The 23,973-nt window shown below is 37.3% G+C and overlaps 1 protein-coding gene across 4 annotated transcripts in view; it reads right to left on the reverse strand.

The window, feature by feature from the left end:
* The window catches only part of KIF24 (kinesin family member 24), a 64,771-nt gene that overhangs the window by 27,746 nt on the left and 13,052 nt on the right, over positions 1-23,973 (reverse strand). The window contains exons 2-5 of one of the 4 annotated variants that reach the window (XM_037494329.1): positions 21,779-21,856; positions 11,914-12,561; positions 7,320-7,509; positions 2,461-2,558 (exon numbers count right to left, since the gene is read on the reverse strand). In XM_037494329.1, the coding sequence (XP_037350226.1) occupies positions 2,461-2,558; positions 7,320-7,509; positions 11,914-12,536 (911 nt within the window). In that variant the 5' untranslated portion in view covers positions 12,537-12,561; positions 21,779-21,856. Of the gene's footprint in view, positions 1-2,460; positions 2,559-7,319; positions 7,510-11,913; positions 12,562-21,778; positions 21,860-22,922; positions 23,153-23,973 lie in introns of all 4 variants that reach the window. The other 3 variants (XM_054689558.1, XM_054689559.1, XM_037494328.1) reach the window with 3 other exon arrangements.

Here is a 23,973-nt window from a genome sequence, read left to right on the forward strand (position 1 = left end):
TCTGTTCCCTGCTCTGTCTTTGGTGAATCCTTCACCCTCCCGGGACTCTGGCCTGTACCCCAACTCTTGTATAAATAAATAAAAATAAATTAATCTTTAAAAAAAAAAGAAAGTGAACATAATTTAGGTAATAGCAGCTACTGCAGACTCTCCAACAGGGATCACATAGGTTAATGATAGAAGTAACCACTTCCAGCAATAAAAGTCTGTGTATAGACACAGGAGTAGGGAAAGGCTGGAGGTGGGCAGAGAGATGAATACACAGGAAGGAACTTGAAATCAGAACCAAACAAGAGTAATAACAGCAAAGAAGAACAAAGAAACCAAGGATGTGTGAGAATCAAGAGGGGAGCTAGCCAGATTTAAGCTGCTTGGAGCAAAGTCCAGTCACTTCTTGTCTTTTGAACACTGGCACCCAGTACTATGGGCACTTGAATGTACTGGCAGAGAAACAATTAGGAAAAGGAATATAGGAGGAAATTTGAACATACCGGAGAAATTGAGCAGAATGAAATTAAAGAAATAAAGAATATCTTCTGAATATTTTAGTGATGGACTTAAAGAAAAACAAATATGGGCATGGAAAATCTCTTATTACATACTTTATAGAATGCATGCACTTAACATGCAACTCAATTTTTTGTTGGTAATGCTGTAACATCCAAATTCTAGTTTATTCTAGAAACTTACCCTCTCAAAACATATTTTCTAGATTCAGTGCATAAGAAATTGAACCTGGGGCCTCCCTGGTGGTGCAGGGGTTAAGTCACAGCCTTATCAAGCTATCACCAGCCACTGCCGCATGAGTTGAATTCCTGGCCAGGTTGCTGACCCACATGGAGCAGCAGACCTCTCCTGTCTTACCCACTGCTCCCCTCTCAGCAGTGTGTTTATTTTATTTTATTTTATTTTATTTTATTTTCAGCAGTTTATTTTAATAGATACTTTCCACTTTGTCTCTGGTGAATCCTCTTACCCCTCTGGCCTATACCCCAGTTCTTGTATGCATAAATAAATCTTTAAAAAAAAAATTGAATCTAAAGATCATTTCACATGTTTAGCCTGTTCAAAAAAATTTTTTTTAAATTACTTTTACAGAACAATAAAAAGACAACCAAAGAAAATGGGCAAATGAAGGTATCTGACAAATAATACAATGAATAATAAGCACAAGATGCTTACTATGCTTACAAGAAAAGATGCCTTTATTTAGGCATTAGTGAAATTCAAATAAAAACTACAGTGTGATAAAATTTCATACCCATTAGATGTCTAAAATAATTCTTAAATATTGCTACTGGGAGTAGTAATAAAATGATACATGGAAAACTGACACTTCATATAAATATCCACCTATCATATGACCCAATAATTCCATTTCTAGGTTTTTACCAAGATAAATGAAAATATGTCCATGAAAAGATTTGTATAAGAAGGTTCATAAAATTTCACTCATAATAGTCTAAAACTGTAAATAAACTCAAATGTCCACTGAAGGAGAATGAATAAACAAATTGTTCTATGTTCATGAATAAAGACATGTATTAATCTAGAAGAACATGCTAAGTAAAAAGAATTCAGGCATAAAATATATATTGAAATGATTCTATTTCTATGACAATGGAGAATAGGCAAAACCAATCTCTAGTGACAAAAAGCAGGTCAGTGGTTATGTGAGACCTGAGGGTGGAGTTTAGGGACTATTTAAAAAGGGAGTGCAGAGAACTTTCTGGGATTATGGAAATGTTCTCTGTCTTGTTCCAGATATTTGTTAGGGCATGTGCAACTATCAGAACCCATTAAAACTGAATATTTTTTAAGATGTGTGTACCTGAGTGAATTTAAGTTACACCTCAATTTTTTAAAAGTAAAAAGACATTATTCTAAAAATGTAAGAGTCAAAATACTCTGAAATTAGGGACTCTTATAGTCTGTTTGGAACTTTTTCCCCCTTCAGCCTATATTTTAAACACACAGCAGAAGTCCTGGTGTCTTTTCTGCTGCATTCATGTGTACTAAATGTGGGTAAGTTTTTGAAAATTTAAAAAACGCATCTGTGGAAAATGGATGGTAGTCACTGATATTCCTCACTCCAGAGAAAAAATTAACTGCAGTCAGAATACATAATTCCTATTGTCCCAAGTTCAAACTAACTACAATCACTTAAACATTTTTATTCTGAGGACGCTGATGAAATTATGTTGTTGATAGCTTGTATTTTCCCACTAAGCACAGAAAATCAAAATCATCAGTGTAAAAGGAAATTCTGCTGAAAATTTCTGAATATTTAGAATATCCTGTTTAAGTAGCGACATGGCACAAATTTAAATTTGTCAGTTCAAAACCCAAATTTATGTTTACTTCAAAAAAATTGAAAACCTTAAGTGATATTTAGAAACAAATATGATTTATGGAGAATGATAATAAAGAAGGAAGAGAAGCAAACAATTACTCTCGTACCCATTGAAAATATGCTGAATGAGTGGGTGAGTAGTCTTCATGTATACATCCCGATTGGTGCACGCCTCACCAAAGACTTCATCAAAATAAAAAACATGCTGAAAAAGAAATTTGATTTTTACAGAGAGACATTTTCTTCACTACTACTCTAGTTAACACACGATAAGGTACAAATATATTTTAAACTAATAATAATTGATCATGACAAACTTAAAGATAAATAAGCAAATATTGTCCAATGACAGAACTTTCTTTTACAGATCTCTATAGATATGTTTCTTCTTTTAACTTAGTTTTTTGGTTTTTGATATGCTAGTATATAAAAAGTAAGCATGTAATTTTTGTACTCTTTTAAGTAAACTAAATTGATGACTACAAGAGTGAGTCAATCCTTCTTAGGGCCAGAAGAGAAACTGAATTCTATGAGAATTATCCTCATAACCCAGCTAGGGCCACCGCATTTGAAATTTTGAGGGAACTAGAGAGGAAAAACCTCCATTCTGTAACTTAACTTTGAATTCCTCAAACATTTATTGTTCAGCTGGTGACATGTATATTGCATTAGGTACTTCAAGGGGCCCAAAGATATGGCTATTATTCTGCCATTATCCCACCCACCACCTAAAAATGTCAACCCAGATGCATACAAATAAGGGAGAATAAACTTTAAACTTCAGCGATAAAATACATGTAGAATTCAAATGAAAAATGTATTTCCTCTGATTTCGAAAGACATTATAAAAAGACTGTACTGAGAATGCGCCAAGGGGGAAGAGCGAGAATTGGACAGGTAGCAATGGAGGTATTCCAGGTACAGGGAAACCATGAGCAAAGGGAACAGTAAAGATTTAACACAGTTTCAAACATAGGGTCTTGGTAGGTAGAAGAGTGAAACAGAAGGCTACAATAATGAGTTAGGACCATGTTGTATGGGTCTTGGGACACCAGCCTTAAGTGAGGGTGTAGAATTCTCTAATTTAGGAAAGAGTGCAAGAAGTAGAATGATCTGAGCGATTTTACTGGAAAATAAATCTTCGTTTCATACTGTGAATAGACCTGGTACAGGGACACTAGTAATTTAGTGGTGAAGTAAGAAAGCTCTAAAACAGATGATGACGATGGAAACACGGATGCCTGAAAAGTTTGGTAACTAATAGATGTGAGGAGCCGGGGAGAGAAGAGTCTAAGATGACTCCCAAATGAAAAACCATGGTAATCTGGAAAAGAAAGATAGGAGAGGTGCTGTGTTTGGCAGCACAAATATATCTGAATTATATATCTGAAAGTTTCGATCCTGATTACTGCATAATAAAGACAGTTCATACACAATGAATGAGAGATGAGGCCCTACCTTCTGTTACCTTTGGGGTCTCCTTTAAATATCTACTTAAGGAAAAACTACATGGACAAATCCAGAAAAGAAGACTTGAGCCAATTTACTGTGGGTCATTTTATCCCAGGTTCAATTCTGCTTTGTGTACCACCACATCATCATCTCACACCGGAATGGAAATTTGTTAGTTCAAAGAAATTGGGCTACAGTGTCATATTTATCAGTTAGAATAAGTCTCTAAAAAATTAGGAGGTGAGAAAATAACAAATATGTGCAGCATGATGAACTTTTAGCGCTTTGAAAAATGTGATTTGACTTTAAGAACAGGAAGATGCTAACTGCTGAAGCTGGTTGATAAGTACATGGAGGTTTCAAGTTTGATTAAACTTGAAAATGGCAATATAAAATATATCTGTAAAATCTGGCTTTAATAAACATGATTTATATCTAACTTTGATCTCTAAGCAAGGAGACAAATTCATTCCTTGCTCAAATATCACTTTGTTATTTTACATAGGGTTTTTATAGTTATGTATGAGATAAAAGGCAATATATTTGGCATTTCTCAGGAAAATTTAAAAAAATGTACCAAAGTATATGTAGCAATACTTTTTTGTCTTTTATTTCATTGAATATATGGTAATTCTTTCTTTCTATAGGTGCTAATGAATAATCTTAGTTCTTAAGCAAGCACCTTAGCACTAACTGATTAAAAAGAATCAGTTTCTTTCCTTCCAGTAGCATTTAGATACTGATTTTTCCAGTACTTTGTCAAGGATCTTTCATGAAAGATATGTAAACATGCAAGACTACTTTTATTATAAACATGCATATAATTAATAAAATCCTTTGTATCACACACTTTCATTTGACCACACACAACAATGTGATCAATTTGATCATACACAAGGTTGTTTCCACTTGAGTTAAATTTGAAATAATCAGAGTTCCACAGTTTATTTTTAAAATAATTTTTCTCAGATTATAAAAGCAATAGCTATTTATAGGATGTCTCTAAAAGATACATGGGCTTCCCTAGTGGCACAGGAGTTAAAGTCTCAGTGCTATCACGCTATCACCAGCCACTGTGGCATGAGTTCAATCCCCGACCAGAGAGCTGACCCACATGGCACAGCAGACCTCTCCTGTCTCGTCTGCTGCTCCCCTCAGCAGTGTATTTCAGTCAATCTGCCTGTTCTGTTCCCCACTCTGTCTCTGGTGAAACCTCTCACCCCACTCCCACACCTCTAGTCTACACCCCAGTTCTTGTATACATAATCTTAAAAAAACAAAATAAAACCAGATACAGTCAGAAGAGGTGACAATGGCTGCCTTCAAGAAGGACATGGATCAGAGGGACACTTCACTGCATATCATTTTTTATTTGCATTGCATTTTTCATTTGTATACCCTTCGACTTTGAAATAGGTAAGTTTATTCTATTGAAAAGTTTTTACTTTTTTATACAAAGTCACACAGCTGGTGCAGAAAAACTTTAAAACATGGAAAACAATAGAGAATAAAATTACCCAGAGACAGTCATTAATGACTTTTTGACAAATCTTACTACCATCTTTTTCTATATATATAGATTTTTTATTTAAGAAATTGGCATGAAACTATAGTCTTATTTCTTTGCCTTATTATGTTGCTATCTTAAAATTTAATGGTAAGTAGGATAGTACACTATGTCTACATGACCAAATAGCATAATTAACAAAAGAAAACTTGACAGAACAGGATATTTAATTAAATGGACACATAAACCTATTGCACTAATTCCTGAATAAGCTGAAAAATAAAACCCAAAGAATCTAGGATCAATATTTATGTTATGTTTGCCACGAACCTTCCCTTTCTTCCTGTTCAAGAGGAAGGAAAAGGAAGAAAGAGCCCTTACAACACCTTTATATTATAGAGTTGGTAGGTATGGACTTTGACCTATGAGACCGAAGGTCCAAAGTTCAACAGCAGGGAAAGTGCTATGGAAACTAAGGGTATTCAATAAGTATTGACCAATGGTAATGACAAAGAAGTAAGGTTATTGTGTTCTGGGATAATGGAAAAACACAAAAGATAAGATGATGCCTCTGAGGGAATTACAGTGACAGAATCATCATTAAGAAAGTCTTGGGTAGATGGTGATTGGATAGGGCTATTACCATGGCTATAAGTAGCTCTGGAACCAGACAGCATTGCAACTAATTGGTCATTTAGATCATTCTCAAAATAAATACCTTCCACCTAGACTTAATAGATTGTGCATTGATCAGCAATCAATAAAGCTGTTAAAGTAACTGTGTTGATTGTATAGTGGCCTAGTAATTTAGTGCCCATGGAAAGACTTAGTGGATTACTTTGCATGTCACTGTGAAATCCAACTTTGGTAACCAAAGAAAAAGAAGAACAATGCAAGTATAAAAGAGGGAGAAAATGTTAACAATTGACTTCAATGTAAAAAGGATTTATACCACCAAAAAAAAAAAAAAAGGATTTATACCAATGAGTAAGATCTCAGCTGACTAAAACTGCTACCACACCAGATTACTCACCACTTCTCCCCTCTCCGTACCAATCACTGGGGCTTGAGGTAACAGAGCAAGAGAGAAAATAGAAGGGATATAACATGAAAATTTAAGAAGGCAGACTCAGAGTAAGAGAAATTGTTGAGTTCCCAAATTTTAATATCTACTGGATTATCCCCTATTTAGTTTATTCACAATTGCTTCACATTTTAGGAGTACCTAGATGATGACATCTTCCATCTATAGGCTTTGCTATTTCCGTATCAGACTGAAGAGTTATTACAAGGGTACCTAACACCTTGGAAAGGTTCCTTTCTATACCAAAACCCTTTCCAGTCTTCATGATTATTTGGGTAGAGAGCAAACATTTGTTAAATGTCTGAGCTATTATTGTTTTATTTAAACCACTGTATTTTAGATATGAAATCATCTCCCTGGATTAAATTTACCCACTGCAATCTACCTTATACAGAGTAGCCTGCTCAAGAGTCTAATTTCCACTAAATTATGTTTAAGCCCAAAGGCGGCTGTGGATCAAAAATAAGCTGGCTGGCAACCCTTGTTGCTCAAAAACATATCCTCCATCATTAAACTCCAGATTCACAGCAGGGTGAGAAGTTCATACAGTGAGAATGAAAACTTACTTTGTAACCATCTCATAGCCACTACGGGTCATATGCTCAGTATGACTGGTCCTATCTAGCACTATCTATTTAAATTCTTTTTATTCTGCTATTCCCCATTTTTTCCTGAATATGTATAGTTAAATCCATAAAAAGCATGTTAAATATGATGCAATTCTATTGTACAAGAGTAGAAGAATTGTTTTTGCATGCCCCTGTTGCACTATATTTTTTAAAAATGAAGGCCCAGGGTACCAATAATTTACTGATGCCAAGATCAAAACCAGAAACTGGATTTTAGAATTTGTATGAATGCAAGCAGCAAAAAAGCAAAAAATTGACACAGTATTAATTGAAAAAAAAGGGGGAACAGCATACCTGAAGAATATATTGTGTAAGATCAACTGCTTCTTTCTTCTCATGAACAAGGAGGGTTTCTTTATCTTCTACAGTAATAATATTAATTTCTCCACGACGTACCTCCCTTATGCCCAGAGGTCGTTTTCGAACACAAACTCTGATTTTCTCCATCTCAGTCCATGGATTCTCTTTCTCTGAGGTGTTCTGTCTGATAAATGAATATAAGTGGACTTTAATTCTTATTTATAGGATAAGGCCACTCAAGAAATCAAAGTATCAGTACATATTGTTATAATATTAGGGGTGTGTGTGTGTGTGTGTGTATACACATATATACATACATATGCAAAGTTACATGTTAAAAGTATTGATGCTTAAAAGTTCTATAGGCGGGCCTCCCTGGTGGCACAAGGAGTTAAGCAAAGCACTGTGAAGCCAGTTCGATTTCCGGCCTGCCAGGGAGCGGACCTCTCTTGTCTTGCCTGCTGTCCCCTCAGCAGTGTATCTTCAGTCAGTCTGCCTGTTCTGCTCCCCGCTCTGACTCTGGTGAATCTTCTCTCCCCGCCCCCCACACCTCTGGCCTATACCCCAGTTCTTGTATGCATAAATAAATAAATCTTTAAAAAAAAAGTTCTATACGCAAAATGTTCCTGAGTACTTCTCTCTCCATCCCTATTCCACCCTCCTGTCCTGTCAAAAAACAAAAACAAAACCCAAAACCAAACAAAACGTCTTAAGAGTTGCTTTAGCTCCAAGGCTTATGTGTTTGGCTTCCAGATATGGTCTTCCGAAAGGTTTCTAATGATGGATGCTCTTTCTTTACTGTTTTTGTCCCCAAAACTTAGGGTGCTTAATCCTCAAAATTTAATACACTGCTAACACAACGCCACCACCCCACCAAGGCCATTACAAGGCTCAAATGCAGGTCTCTTGCAACCAATTATTCTTTTTTTTTTTTTTTTAAAGATTTATTTATTTATTTATTTATATTTATACAAGCACTGGGTAAAGTCAGAAGCGCGGGAGGGTGAGAGAATTCACCAGAGCCAGAGTGGGGAGCAGAGTAGGCAGAAGGACCGAAGTACACTGCTGAGGGGAGCAGCGGGCGGCAGGAGAGGTTTGCGCGCCATGTGGGACCCTCCTCCGGTGGCCGGGGAGCAGCCGGGGATCGAACCGGCGCCACAGAGGCCACGGGCAGCTTCGTAGCCCAGTGCTCAACCGCTGCGCCACCAGGGAGGCCCGCAACCAATTATTCTTGTACATTTACTATTTTCACGACCAGTCAATCTAATTTCTTCCCCTCCCTCTCTTGATTTACTAAACAATTGAATTCAGTGGTAGGTTTCAATATACTTTCCCTTTAGATTTATTCTGCCCCTTCCACTGTCTTGTTCTCTTACTCTTTTCTGCATTTCTTGAATACATGTTTGTTAGAAGACCATTATTTCTTCTTTCCAGGACAATTTTATGACTAAATTATGTCTAAGCCCAGAGGTGGCTGAGGATCAAAAATAAGCTGGCTGGCAACCCTTGTTGCTCAAAAACATATCCTCCATCATTAAACTCCAGATTCAGCAATCTGGAGTGGTGCTGTGTACCACTAATTTACCCTTTTATTCAGATGCATTTCTTTGACTCTGACCCAACTTATTATCCTTAACATCCATACTATTTGAGGCAATATCCCTGGGTTAGGGGAACAAAATTCTTCAGGTTTACTACAACAGGGGGTAGGGTGCAGTGATGGTGTGGGTGGGTGGGGATATGTGTAAGGTGGTGTCTCTCTCTCTGGTCCATACACTAAGAATGTCTTAGCGAGACAAATTATTCCCTTCCTTTACACTTTAGAATTTGATTGATAGTGCTTAAAAAACCTTTTAGAATAGATTTTACACAGGATATTTCACTATGTAATTGTTTCATATTGATTTCAATTTTCTGATCCCTTCAACTGGCTGGAAAATTATTTTGCCAGGGTCTAAATTAGTAGCAACTTAAAATTCTAACATAATGCATAAAACACTACTCAGGGCTTTCATGCATGTCTTTTTTTTTTTTAGCCAATATATAGTGGACTTTTTTGAGCTAAGTGTGGCAAAATCCTGGTAATCATTAAAACCAGATGATAGGTATATGGGGGCTCACTCTTCTATTCTCTCTTCTTTTGCATATATTCAATGTTTTTACAAGAAAAAATAAAAATTTGATGCATTATTTTAATAAGGGCCTTGTATCAAAATCTCTAGCTGTTGGCAAATATTAATAACTAAACAATAATTAATAGCCTAATAATTAATAATCAATTATCAACAACCTAATAAGCTAATCAAAGGGGATAAACAATGTCCTTTTCAAATTGTCCAGGGACTGAAAGATGAGTCAGATGGACAAAAGGATTATAGTTTTCAAGTTCAAGTTGCAAAACAGACAAATGTTCTTCTAAAAGTCTCTGGTTTTAATACCTCATCTTCCGTAAGGAAATAATCTAGATCTGATATGCAAAGAATTAAGACAGCTGGAGTTAGGGCTATTCCAGATCTTAAATAAGTCAGAGCAACAAGTTCTCTAAATGTCTCAGACTTTTAAAAATTAAAATTCTGAGGCCAGCAATTTATTTTGAGCTTTTGGAATATATGAAAAGTAAAAACATAATTTGAGGCATTCTAAGAGAATGGATGGGATCACTCTCTAACAGTAAACCTTAAGCTCGGTGGGGCTGTTTCTCAGGGTCTGAAACCCTAACTGTTCAGACAATATCAAGAATTATTGGAGAAAATGTACTTTCTTACTTCAATTTTCCTAATAAATAATGAGAAGAGTGAGATAATAATGACATAAGAGGAAAGAAAGTTCAGTTGAATAGCTATTGCTCTGGATAGGTCATGTATAAACCTCTAAATGAGCATTTATCTTACCATATAGTTATTTGTCTTCCCACTCACCCTGCTCCCTGAGGCCAGCAATTTATTTTGAGCTTTTAGAATATATAAAAAATAAAAATATAATTTGAGGCAGGTATTCTAATAATCTGCATAACTAACATGGGGTCTGAAGGGGTGGTACTTAATATTAGAAAATACATGAAATAGCAACATTTAAGCTAAAATATTCATTCTATACAAATAAATAATACAAAATAGGGCCTCCCTGGTGGTGCAGCAGTTGAGCGCTGGGTTGCGAAGCTGCCCGCAGCCTCTGCAGCGCCGCTTCAATCCCCGGCTGCTCCCCGGCCACTGGAGGAGGGGCCCATATGGCGCGCAGACCTCTCCTGCCACCCGATGCTCCCCTCAGCAGTGTACTTCAGTCCTTCTGCCTGCTCTGCTCCCTGCTCTGGCTCTAGTGAATTCTCTCACCCTCCCGCACTTCTGACTGTACCCAGTGCTTGCATAAATAAATCTTAAAAAAAAAAAATACAAAGTAGTATCTTTATTCTGTCTATAAATAATTCCAATCCTGATTTTTATGTGTTTTTTAATAAAAGATTACAGTACTCAAGAAAATATTTGTTCGTCTACTGTTGAACTAACCAACAGGTCAGAAACAATCCTGGCTTTACTGTTCTATAGAACAATCTAGTCCCTTATAATTAAAAGTACCTATCAATTATATCACAATAAAACTGGGAGAAGAAACAGCAGTACTATATACTCTGTGCTCTGCTAAACCAAACCAAAAAGTTCTGTTACATTATAAAATTCAGTTATATATTTTAAGTAACTAAAGGATCTTTTACTTTTAAAACTGGGTCTTCTATTTTTTTTTTAATAAAAGAACTGGTGATTTATAAGATCTGCTGAAACTTTAGTCAATATAAGACCAGATATAAATACCTTGTTTTAAGGTATGAATAGCAGCCTTAAAACAAAACAAAACAAACATGGCCGAAGAAGGTATTGTTTCTCTGTAACTCACATTTAAACTCTAGTATAACAAAACCAGCAACACACGTTCTTTTAAAAGAACGTGTTATTTTACCTCTTACGGGACCGTATTGCAAATTCTAATTTGAAGCACTGGGCAAAAGTTATTGTCAGCCTGACTCTCAAATTCTAAATGCCACCAAAAATACCTTACTTTTTGTAATCATCACAATCATCTACTCTTCCTGGGCTGGGATTGCAGAAAGGATTAAAATCAGGATCATATTTAAATTGTGTGCAGGTAAACAAACTGCTCCAATGAGCTACTTGATTCAACTACATGCCCTGTTTTTAGCTAAATTTTATGTCTCTTGGTTTAAGTGAAGTGGATTGTGTAATTTTTTTTCCATTGCAGAAGGCTAGTTGACTATTTTACTTTCACAGATGCATTAGGTATATAGTGTTACACCATAATAAATAATAGAAATAGGTCTACTGTAAGAATAATAGCAAATCCTGCCAAGCAACAGCTGCTTGATGTACATGAACAATATCATCTTTCTTCCACCTGCAAAGTCCCAATTTCTCATTCTTTTTCCCCTATTAAGGTATATCTATTATCAAAGCAGAAAGAGCTCACTATCATTTTCTGTAAATAAGGAATAATTACTCTCCTTTGGTCACAGAGAGGCCTGCCCTGAGGTTACTCTATCTCAAAAAAAAAAAAAAAAAAAGTAAAAATAAAGTATTACCTGATATAAGAATGAGGAATTCCATAGTTATACCCTGAAACATGAGAAACTCTTTGGATGATGGGAATATCACAATCCTCCAGTACTGGAGAAAAGTGACTTGATGGAAAGAGTGAAGTGCTAGTTTCCGTTTGCACATAGGAATCTGCAGGTGTGACATCCAGAATTCTTGTTTTTGTATGGTACTGGGAATCATCTGGTAGCATGTGCTCCAGGACTTTGAGGTAACTAGATTTTTGTTCATTTACAGAAAGATCTGATAAACTGCACATTTCAGACCCACTGTTGCTGGTGGTTCTGCCTTTGCTGTCAGCAGGAGAATCAAAGTGCAGTTGCCTGCGAGGTCCAGATCTGGATTCCTTAGGCTTGATGTACAGGCTATTTGTCCGAAGAGGATGCTCTGGGCTGCTGACTGCTTTTTCTTCTTCCTGCATAATCTTAATGATTTTGATAAGTTGGAAGAGACGTTTGCGGTCATTCATATCATGAACTCCCAACTTGGAGTAGTCCTTCATTGTAACCTTGGCTAATTCATCTATTTTTTGAAGGCCAACAGCAGTAAAATGAGGATAATACTGTGCAAGTTCAGCTTCACAAAGACATTCATACAACCAGGATGCCATTTTTGTGAATTGATTTCTATACACTCTGAAGAAAAAAAAAAACAACAAATCATTCACTTGAAATATAACATAGTATAATTCCTTTAAGTAATCAAAATCACAAAACAAACATGGAGAAAAATCCTAGCATACCAAATTTTCAATAAATTTCAATATTTTTCTTCTAAAAAATTAAAACAGCATAGTCCATAAGCAAAGATGCTTATGTTGCATTTGCAGTAACAGATGCAATTTGTACATCTGCTTAATAAAAAGAGATCTTCAATTATATATATATATATATACACACACACACACATACTCTTATATATACACACATACATAGGTACACATGCACATAATGGAAATCACTTACTTATTTCTAGGGAGTTCAACCTTGCAATGTCTATTTAACACATGCCATAAACTACTAAAACCTGTCCCCAACCACTGATTGTAGGAGGTCTAAATTTAGATGGTCAAGTTAATGTGAAGGCATGTTGCACAACTGTTTCCCATGATTAATGAACAAAGGCTAAGAACCTGTTCAGAAAGGAAAGCAGAATTAGACAACCACAGAGAATTATAAGCTAGTATAACTCAGAGGCTATCACATTTGTATCTGCTGAATACTGGTAAAAGTTGTTGAAAAGGTAAAAGTCATAATCTGTTGATTCAGGGTTTCAGATCCTTCAAAAAGGTAGCAAATGTCTTTCTCTATAGAATATGAATAAAATAATTCTATAGAGAAATTAAATAGAATTATTTTATTCTATAGGAATTAATATTGTAGTCAAGATTTTAAATAGTTACACATTAAAGTGCTTAAAGTTTTTTTTTTTTTTAAAGATGTATTTGTTTATGCATATAAGAACTAAGGAACAAGCCAGAGGTAGGGGGTGTGTGTGTGTGAGAAGATTCACCTGAGACAGAGTAGGGAACAGAACAGGCAGAATAACTGAAATACACTGCTGAGGGGAGCAGCAGGAGAGACAGGAGAGGTCTGCTCTGCCATGTGGGTCACCTCCCTGGTCGGGGATCAAACTCATGCTGCAGTGGCTGTGAATAGCGTCATAGTGCTGAGACTTAACCCAGTGAGCCACCAGGGATGCCCGAAATACTTCAAGTTTTTAATACCAAAATGTTTTATTAAATACTAACAAATCATGTGGCAATGACACATAAATAATCCTGGTCTATTATAAGTCAGAAACCTGAGGAGTTCTCCATGCCACTGCTAATAAACTGAAAGTTCACAAAAATATGCAAAAGGAAATAAACTACATTTTCTTTTTAAAAATTGCTTATAATTCAGAGCTTTCAAAACTCAGTTACTTCTTGGTAAGGTTTTTCTATTTTTCTTTTTAAAGATTTATTTATTTATACATACAAGAACTGGGGTACAGGCCAGAGGTGTGGGGGGATAAGAGGATTCACCAAAGAGAGAGTGTGGAATAGAACAGGCAGACTGACTGAAATACACTGCTGAGGGGAGCAGTGGGATAGTCAGGAGAGGTCTGCTGCGCCACGTAGGTCACCTCCCTGGCTGGGGATCGAACTCATGCTGCAGTGGCTGTGGATGGCTTCACAGTGCTTTGCTTTGTCTTAACCCCCTGAGCCACAAGGGAGGCCCTTTCTATTTTTCATTTAAATTTATATACATACATTTTTTTAAGATTTATTTATTTATACATACAAGAGCTGGGGTACAGGCCAGAGGTGGGGTGTGTGTGAGAGGATTCACCAGAGACAGTGGGGAACAGAACAGGCAGATTGACAGATGTACACTGCTGAGGGGAGCAGCGGGCAAGTCAGGAGAGGTCTGCTGCGCCATGTGGGTTGCTCCCTGGTTGGCCAGGGGGGATCGAATTTATGCTGCAGTGGCTGTGGACAGCTTCATAGGTTGCGTCTTAACCCCCTGCACCACCAGGGAGGCCCCTCAAATTTATATTTTGCCTTTATTCTAGAAGAACGAGATCAGGGCTAGATAACAAAGATAATTAAAGGATACTGTATCATTAACTCTGGAAGAAATTATGTTGACACTATAAAGAAAAGGCCAAAGGTACTAAGTAATATATATATCCTAAACTCATCCTGCTCTTTTCCATTTGTGATAGACTGAAAAAAAAGAAAAAAGGAAACAAATTCATTTCCAGTTCTTTTACAAGAGGTAGGGTCTATTTCTCTTCCTACTAGATCTATGATGGTCTGTTTTGAACAGGATGCAGTGGAAGCAACACTGTGATTTCCATGCCTAGGTCTCCAGAGCTCTTACAACTTTTTCTGTTCTCTTGGAAATCTGCTGCCATGGGAAGAAACCCATTCAAGAGCTATCATCAAAGTCAGACATGGGAGAAGTCCATATAACCCAGTAGTACCACCAGATTACTGCAGCCACACGAGTGACCCCTGGCAAGATCAGAGACCTACTCACCAAAGTCCAGCTCAAATATCTGACTCAGAGAACAGTGAGAAAACAATTGTTTTAAGACACCAAGTTTTGGGTAGTTTACTCCCAACAGTAGATAACTGTAACACCAATTCTATGCCTTTTAAAATGCCGTACATATCTTTGCCTAAAATGTTTCCAATTCTCTCTGCCTACTAAAATGATATGTGTCATCATTTCAAGAGGGCTCAGTAGCTCCCCCCACCAGCAATGAGGCTTTCTTGTAGCCTTGACTTACCAATGTAGCCTCATATGTGGTAGTTAAACCACCACCAATCTCCTCTACTTTGTCTCTTCTACATGGACACTTGTCTTTCCCAGGAAGAAATTCTTTTTATACTTTTTCTGTGTGGTATGTGCTAACAAGGGATAACTGGTATTTTCTCTGTGCTTTAGTAATAATAGTAACTAGTATTTATTGAGCATTTATTACATACCAAGCATCATTCTAAGCACTTTATTTAACCCCAAACAATTCTATTACATACATAAATGTGTGACCTTCAGCAGATTACTTAACATCTCTAAAAAATTTTCTCAACTGTAAAATGGGACTCTAGTAGTCGTAGAGCTACTAGAGCTAGGATTCAAAGAGAAAAATATTCGTAAACTCAGAATAACACCTACTACATACTCAGTGCCCAGTTTTCACTACTATGATTATTATCTTTGTATTACTACCTTCACCATCACTTCAGAACCTAGAATAGGCCCCTTCAATGTTTTGGTGTGTTTTATTTCTAAGCTGTTATAGTCCCCCATTGGTTTAGCCTAACCCAAGGTAACAGGTTAAGTGTGTAATTCACACACCCATTCTCTCAGTAACATACCACACTGATAGCCACCCTTAACTGCATCCCTTAATCAGTACCTGCAAGACTAACATATTCATCTTGTAATGTTTAGATATCCTAAGGGAAAAAAAGATGATGGAAATATCAGTAATTTGGACATGCAGATAAAAGCTGCTACCAACATCCTTTTACATTGGGAATATGCTGCCTTTCTGAGCCATACAGTTAGCTTATGTTCTTCTGCTTTCAAACTATATATATGCTTCTCCACATTCCAATTACAAAGCCCAGGACCTCTCTTCTTCCAGGGTAAACATCAGAATCACTGTAGGAACATCAAAAATTATAAATACCTGAGCCCCATCCTAGATCTGTAGAATATTAAAAAACAAACACTCCAAGTTCTGGTGGGGAGACAGACATAAGGACACTGAAAAAGTCTCCCAGCTGAGTATGACTGCATTCCATTAGTCTGTACCTATCAAAGTTACAAAATTAAATGCACTGATCTAGCAATAGCACTCTTAGGAACTACTCCTACAGCCCTTGTATCCAAGTACAAAATGACATAGGTGGTTATTCATTGCCACACTATAATAGAAAACAAATGGAATAGGGACAGATTAAATAACGATAATCCATTAAATGGAACACTCTGAAGCAGTTACAAAGAATAAACTCTCAATATATTATTGAAGGAAAAGAAAGCTCTCCAATATATTGTGACTGAAGAAGGTACACAGTTTTGTTTTTAAAGATTTATTTTTATTTATTTATGCATATAAGAACCGGGGTGTAGGGGCCTCCCTGGTGGTACAGGGGTTAAAATCTCAGCACTGTGAGGCTATCCTTAGCCCCTGTAGCACAAGTTCGATTCCAGGCCAGGGCACTAACCTACATGATGCAGCAGACCTCTTCTGTCTCGCCCGCTGCTCCCCTCAGCAGTGTATTTCAGTAGATCCGCCTATTCTGTACCCCACTCTGCCTCTGGTGAATCCTTTAAGCCTCCCACCCCCTGCACCCTGGCTTTTTTTAAAATGATTTATGTATACACAAATCATTATGTATACAAGAACTGGGGTGTAGGCCAGCGGTGTGGGGAGGTGGAGAAGTGGTGAGAGCAGAACAGGGAGACTGCAGATAGCCTTGCAGTGCTGAGATTTTAACCCTTGTGCCACCAGGGAAGCCCAAGGTACACTGTTTGTATATTAAAGGCACCACTTGTTAAAAAGAAAGACAAGTGATCTATAAAAGACCTATATATTTACTTATAGGGCATAAAATATTTTTGACAGGCAGCACAAGAAAGTACTGTTAGTCACTGGCGGGGAAGGGAACTAGTCGCTGGGGGGGCAAGCATGAAATGCTTGTAAATGCTGGTTAGTTATTACCTTTCCTATTGTCATTTCTATTTAACTGTTGTCTCCATTACCCAGAGCAGGAACATCACCCTGCTCAGGATCTAGAAAAGTTGGTTTAAATTTTGAAACTAAGTGACTATATTACTTACTTTTATTTCTATTTCTTACCTTCCTTTTTCTCTCCCAACCTCCCCAAATTGACCTGAAACAACTACTTGTTACTATTTTGGTGTTTCTCCTGCTAGTCTTTTTTTTTATTTTTTAAATTTTATATATATTTTTACATCATTTTTCATTTTTTGCACAAGGTATGCACTTTCATCTTAGTCCCCATACAATTCCCATCCCTCCTTGTTTTGATTCTACTCCCTTCTCCCCCCCCCCCGTAGTGTGTCTCTGGTATATAGTTGCTTGTTGATTTTAATTTTTACTTTATTATAATTAGTCTTTTCCTGGTTCTTTATTTAGGTTTTCTAAATTCCTGCTATGAGTGAGACCATCCGGTATTTTTCTTTTTGGCTTATTTCGCTGAGCATGATCCCTTCCAGCTCCATCCATGTTGCTGCAAATTGCATGTGTTTATCTTTTTTGAATGCTGAGTAATATTCCATGGTGTATATGTACCACATCTTCTTGATCCAGTCATCTATTTTTGGGCATTTGGGTTGTTTCCAAAGCTTAGCTATTGTAAACAGTGTTGCTATAAACATAGGGGTGCAGGTGCTCTTTGGAATTGATGTTTCTGTGTCCTTTGGGTAAATACCTAGGAGTAGAATTGCGGGATCATATGGAAGCTCTATGTTTAGCAGGTTGAGGAATCTCCACACAGCTTTCCATAGTGGTTGGACCAGTTTGCACTCCTACCAGCAGTGCATCTCCTGCTAGTCTTCTTTAAAAAATGCATTTATTTTACATTACAGATGGAACTATACTCATGGCAATTTACTTTTTTAATTGACATTAAGTATTTTCATTTACTGTTTGTTACAGTTAATAAAAAAATCCACAATATTATAAATAATGTTTTATGACTAGATGACTTGCCCCAGAAAGATGTGATTTCTCTCTCCAAACACCTATTGTGTTTTGGTTGTAAAACTGATAGGGCATTTATTAAAAACAAGCCCATATATTTTATTATTTTTTGCCAGCCTTGTTGCAGAGATGATATAAAGTGGCTCTTAACACTGCACTGTGAATTCTAAAAGAGAAAAGCAATATGATCTCACTTGATCTAGCACTGTGCTAGACAGACAGACAGCTGTGCAGTAAGTATTTGTTGAATATACCGAATCTGTTCAGAAAGAACAAAAGTTCTGTCATTTCTACTTTTTAACCAAGGCAACTAGGTGATCCAGAGATTCCATGAGGCCTGCTTATGTAGCTATGGCGTCATTTTCTCTTAGTTTCCTAACTCTCTACAAGTCCCATCCCCAAATAATGGAGGTATTCTTAGGTCTGTACAACACGAGTAGAGCCTAGCACATACAATATCTTTGCCAACATCATCCCGAATACTTCATATAGTTCAAGCAAACATTTTCCATAATAAAGCTAATCCCATTATTTAAGCATATTCCACAGTCACACCATTGAGGATTAGATTAAACCGAAATGTATTTATTTCAATTTTATATTATTTTTATTTAATCTGATTAAATCAGAATTCCATTTTTAAAACTCTGCTGGAATGAACCCCTAAAGTGTCTGTTCCTGGTTGTCATTTTAGATCAACAGTTTCAATGTAAGTTATTTTTAAAATCTTAATGTTTTATCCGAATTTGGTTTATTTTTCAGTGGGTAGAGGAGGATGAGAGCGAAGAATCATTTTAAGAGTACTTTCCTCAGCACCTAGAGACAGGAGCGGAAAATTAGTGAGGTAAACAAAAAATCCAAGGTTGATGGTCTGTTAACAGGATAAATACATGGAATGTGTTGGTTAACCTAGTCTGTAAATTGTAGCAGTTAGGCAAAGGTTATATAGCAACTTACAAATAGCAACAGATCTCCCTTGACAAGGGGTTATGGAGATGGGGGAGAAACTATATTAAAGTAAAATCATTTTTCTCTTTCCACTAATTTAAGTATGTTTGGAATTCAGCTGCCAAAATAGGGGCCTCCCTGATGGCACAAGGGGTTAAGTCTCAGCACTATCAAGCTATTAGCAGCCACTGTAGCATGAGTTCAATTCACAGCCACGAAGCTCACCCACATGGTGCAGCAGACCTCTCCATTTGCATGTCCAAATTTTTGTTCTTTGGACAGATCTCTCCATGCATAAATAAATAATCTTTTAAAAAAAAATAAAGTGCCAAAATATCATTGATGGAACTTAGTATTATTGTGCCCCAGGATTTTTTTAAAGATTTATTTATTTATGTATACAAGAACTGGGGTACAGGCCAAAGGTACGGGAGGTGAGAGGATTCACCAGAGACAGAGTGGGGAACAGAACAGGCAGACTAGCTGAAATACACTGCTGAGGGGAGCAGCGGGCAGGACAGGAGAGGTCTGTTGCACCATGTGGGATGCTCCCTGGCCAGCCAGGGGATCAGAGATCTAACTCGCGTGCATCACAGAGGCTGTGACAGCTTCAGAGTGCTGCGCTCAGTCTCATGAGCCACCAGGGAGGCCCTGTGCCCCAGGATTTTTGTTCTTTGGACAGACTTATCAGGAAAGTGACCCTTTTCCAAGCACCTACCCATATATGTGTGCTTTTATTTATTTTTTTAAAAATATTTATATATTTATACAAGCACTGGATACAGTCAGAAGCGCGGGAGGGTGAGAGAATTCACCAGAGCCAGAGCGGGGAACAGAACAGGCAGATCAATGAAGTACACCGCTGAGGGTAGCAGCGGGCGGCAGGAGAGGTCTGCGCACCATGTGGGACCCACCCTCACCCCGAGACCGGGGACTGAATGGGTGCTGCAGAGGCCGCGGGCAGCTTCGAAACCCAAACTCAACAGCTGCGCCACCGGGGAGGCCCTGTGTGGTTTTATTTTTATTTAGTATCTAGGTGTTTCATTGTAGGACACTCCTTCATCCATCCTAGAGATAGGTTAGCTATAATAAAATATTGACCTGCCAGTTTTATCAGTGGCTTTAGAAGACAACTAGTATTAAAGCATTGGTGATTGCAGACATTCAATAAACAAATATCCTTAAAAACTATCACTTCACCAAACACATTCTTAATTCTGCAGGGAGGGAGACAGAATTGAGCAGAACAAAATATTCACATGGTTCCTTTTCTCTATCTTCAGGTGTCAAATAAGATTCTAATTTTAAACAGGTCAGAAGAATAACAGAGTTTGGTAGTAACACAGCAGAGATTACTAGATTAAGAGACCAAAAAATATCTATTTAATCAGGCTCTGTCAAGTACTTGACATGGTTAAATTATTTAATGCCCCTGGGTTTCAACTTCCTCAAGTTTACAACTAGAACAATAACTTCTATATAGTAAAATGACATATATTAAAGTACTCTATATATGTATTATTTGTGCAGCAGATTCTATAAAATACCTCAGTACCTGACATGCAGTAGGCACAGCATTTAGAAATGCTGTAGCATTTAGAAATATTATTATAGAAAATTTCAACACCATAAAACCATAAAACATAACTGTATCATAGATCCCTTCATGTTACCAACCCCTAGATTCTTCAGTTATCAAAATCTACCACATTTGTTTCTGTTATCCTCTTTTTGGTTGAAATATTTAAAAATATATTCCACCTCTAAATTAATTTGTATGGCTATTTTCTCATATAAGTACAATGTCATTACTATACCTAATAAAACTAAAAATTCACTGGTATCTTATCACTCTACAACTCCCTCATTATCTCAGAAATATCTTTTAAAATATTTATTTCATAAATTTAAAATATATATTTTTACCAAAATATTTTTTTGCTTAGGTCAAATCAAACAGGGGCCACACATTTGGGTTTTTTTGTCTCTTAAGTCTTTTTTCTTATAGGACAGTACCCCATGATTACTTTTTTCCATTCTATTCCATTGACTTACTAAAGAAACCAAATATGTTTTAAGTAAGGGACACACTCACACTCATACTAAAGAAAAAAATCACTCATTCATCTGAAATTCAAATTTAACTAGTTGACCCATTTTGTTTCAGTTTAATCTGGCAACCCTACATTTGAATCAAGGTTTACATTTTAGGTAAAAATACTTCATAGGTGTGGTCATGTGCTTAATAATGTATCATAAGAATATATACAATTGTGAAAACTGCAGCTTGATTTCACCATTCTAAGTTTTCTCGTCAACCAATCCAATAATTTCCTTCACTGATAATGGATCAAGGTACCTGCCTCAATTATTTCATTAGGGGATGAAAAAAGGTGATTTTGTTTCTATCATTCTTTTTTAAAAATTATGTCTATTGAAATAATGTTGACTCACAGTTTGTATTACTCTTAGTAGAATTCTCCTATTAAAAACTTTCTGTCATCAACTAGGGCTGTTTGATGATCCAAAGCAATTATTCTAATTTCCAATTTCAAAGTAAGTAGTGTTGACCTCAAAAAAAAAAAAAAATTGTTTCTCACCAACAAAATGGGTTTGTTCAGAAATAACAACTAAAAGGCAGTTTAGTAAGCATGGTTTCATGGTCAGACTCACGTGCACTTGATCCAAGGTCAGCAACCCTTTATATATCTGCTGCAGGGTCTCCTGTGTATAGATGCCTCCTCCTTCCTTCTGCTGGGGCAGGGAAGCAACATAAATTCCTGTTGGAGCTGCAAGCTATATTGGGTACTGTAGCTGCTGACTGCACATGCCTAGGGACTGTTCTCCCCTCCTGACATTTATATGGAGTTTCTGTACATTAAGTTTCACAGTACTAATGCCCGAGTTAGCTTGGATAGTGTCCAATATGTTTTTTTTAAGGTTTTGGTTTTGCTTGTGGGAGTAGTCTCACCCCCCCTTTCAGATTCATGGATTTTTATATATTCCATGTATTTTAATCAATTGCTTTAACTTTTGACAACTTCATCTTGTATTTTTCCTGACCAAAATCTGAAATCAGCTTTCCTCCAACACACGGCTTTGTTTTAGGAGTAGTTGCCTCTTGTCTCAGAATCAGCTAACGGATATGCATTCCCAATGAGGCCTAAGCAGAGAGGCCCTGAGCGTTAGGGAAAGAATGAGCACACACTGGCCCTGCTATTCCCTTTGGTGATCGGGAACAGCTCTCTGCAGCCACACGCAGCTAATCCCGAATGGTCAGTACTCACCTCATGTTTAAATTCCTAAATATTCTCTCAATCAATTTTCACCTTTGTTATCGACTCCAATTAGCTGTATCTTTTGAAAGGATTTATTAAAAAGGACTTTGAGGGCCTTCCTGGTGGCACAAGGGGTTAAGACGCAACCTGTGAAGCTATCCACAGCCACTGCAGCATGAGTTCGATCCCTGGCCAGGGAGATAGATACCCACATGTCGCAGAAGACCTCTCCTGTCTCACCTGCTGCTCCCCTCAACAGTGTATTTCCATAAACCTGCCGGTTCTGTTCCCCACGCTGTCTCTGGCAAATCCTCTCACCCCCCACACCTCTGGCCTGTACCCCAGTTCTTGTATGCATAAACAAATAAATGTTTTAAAAAATTTAAAAAATGAAAAGGACTTTGAGGTACTTACAACCATCAATAGAACATAGGATGAGAATCTGTGCGCGTGTGTGTGTGTGTGTGTGGGGAGGGTTATCAAGTTATTTCCATTTTATTTCTTCTGTTTCTCTTTACACATTAGAGTTAAGAATTTACCATTGAGGGCCTCCCTGGTGGTGCAGCAGTTGAGCGCTGGGTTGCGAAGCTGCCCGCAGCCTCTGCAGCACCAGTTGGATCCCTGGTCACCGGCAAGGGTCCCACATGGCGTGCAGACCTCTCCTGCCACCCGCTGCTCTCCTCAGCAGTGTACTTCGGTCCTTCTGCCTGTTCTGCTCCCCGCTCTGGTGAATTTTCTCACCTTCCCGCGCTTCTGAATGTACCCAGTGCTTGTATAAATAAATAAATAAACAAATCTTTAAAAAAAGAAATTTACCATTGACACCTTTTTCACACTGTGACTATGAGGATATAAATAGAGTTCCTCAACATACAGGTGACAGGCTGTAACAACCACTAAAAGCAGAACAATCAGACAAATAGAATACAGCATCAACATTTTTAGTAAATTAAATATTTCAAATATTTTAAGGAATTTGACCATTTCAAATGTCCTCTATACCACTACCAGCAGTTCGTAAGCATTTAGGTAAAAATGACAAATGGGTAAAGGAAGGGTTGGAGGGCATGACTGATGACTGTTAATTTTGTTTAGTGCTTGAGGACAAATATATAACCTACAAATAAATACACAACACAAATACCTACTTTTCTTTTCTTCCCCTCCCTTATCCATGGTAAATAATGCAAATCTACTTTAATGTTCTTTTTTTTTTTTTTTTTTTTTGTAGGACCCTCGCCAGTGGCCGGGGATCGAACTGGCGCTGCAGAGGCTGCCTCGCAACGCAGCACTCAACCGCTGCGCCACCAGGGGAGGCCCTACTTTAATGTTCTTTCTTATTAAGCCCTGAAGTAGTCCCTGAATCCCCGTTTTTGGATATGTACATGAAAGTGTACAATTCTATGAGTTTTGACAGCTGCATATACCTGTGAAACCACCACAATTAAAATACAGAACATTTTCATTGTCCTCAAAAGATTCCATACGCCCCTTTGCTTTCCATCCTTCCCTCTGCCTCTGGCCTGACACAATCACGGATCTGCTTTCTGTCATTGTATATTAGTTTGCATTTTCTAAAAATTTTATATA

Source organism: Talpa occidentalis, unplaced genomic scaffold, assembly GCF_014898055.3.
Source record: "Talpa occidentalis isolate TD23 unplaced genomic scaffold, MPIMG_talOcc4v2.1 talOcc4.7, whole genome shotgun sequence".
Classification (NCBI taxonomy): domain Eukaryota; kingdom Metazoa; phylum Chordata; class Mammalia; order Eulipotyphla; family Talpidae; genus Talpa; species Talpa occidentalis.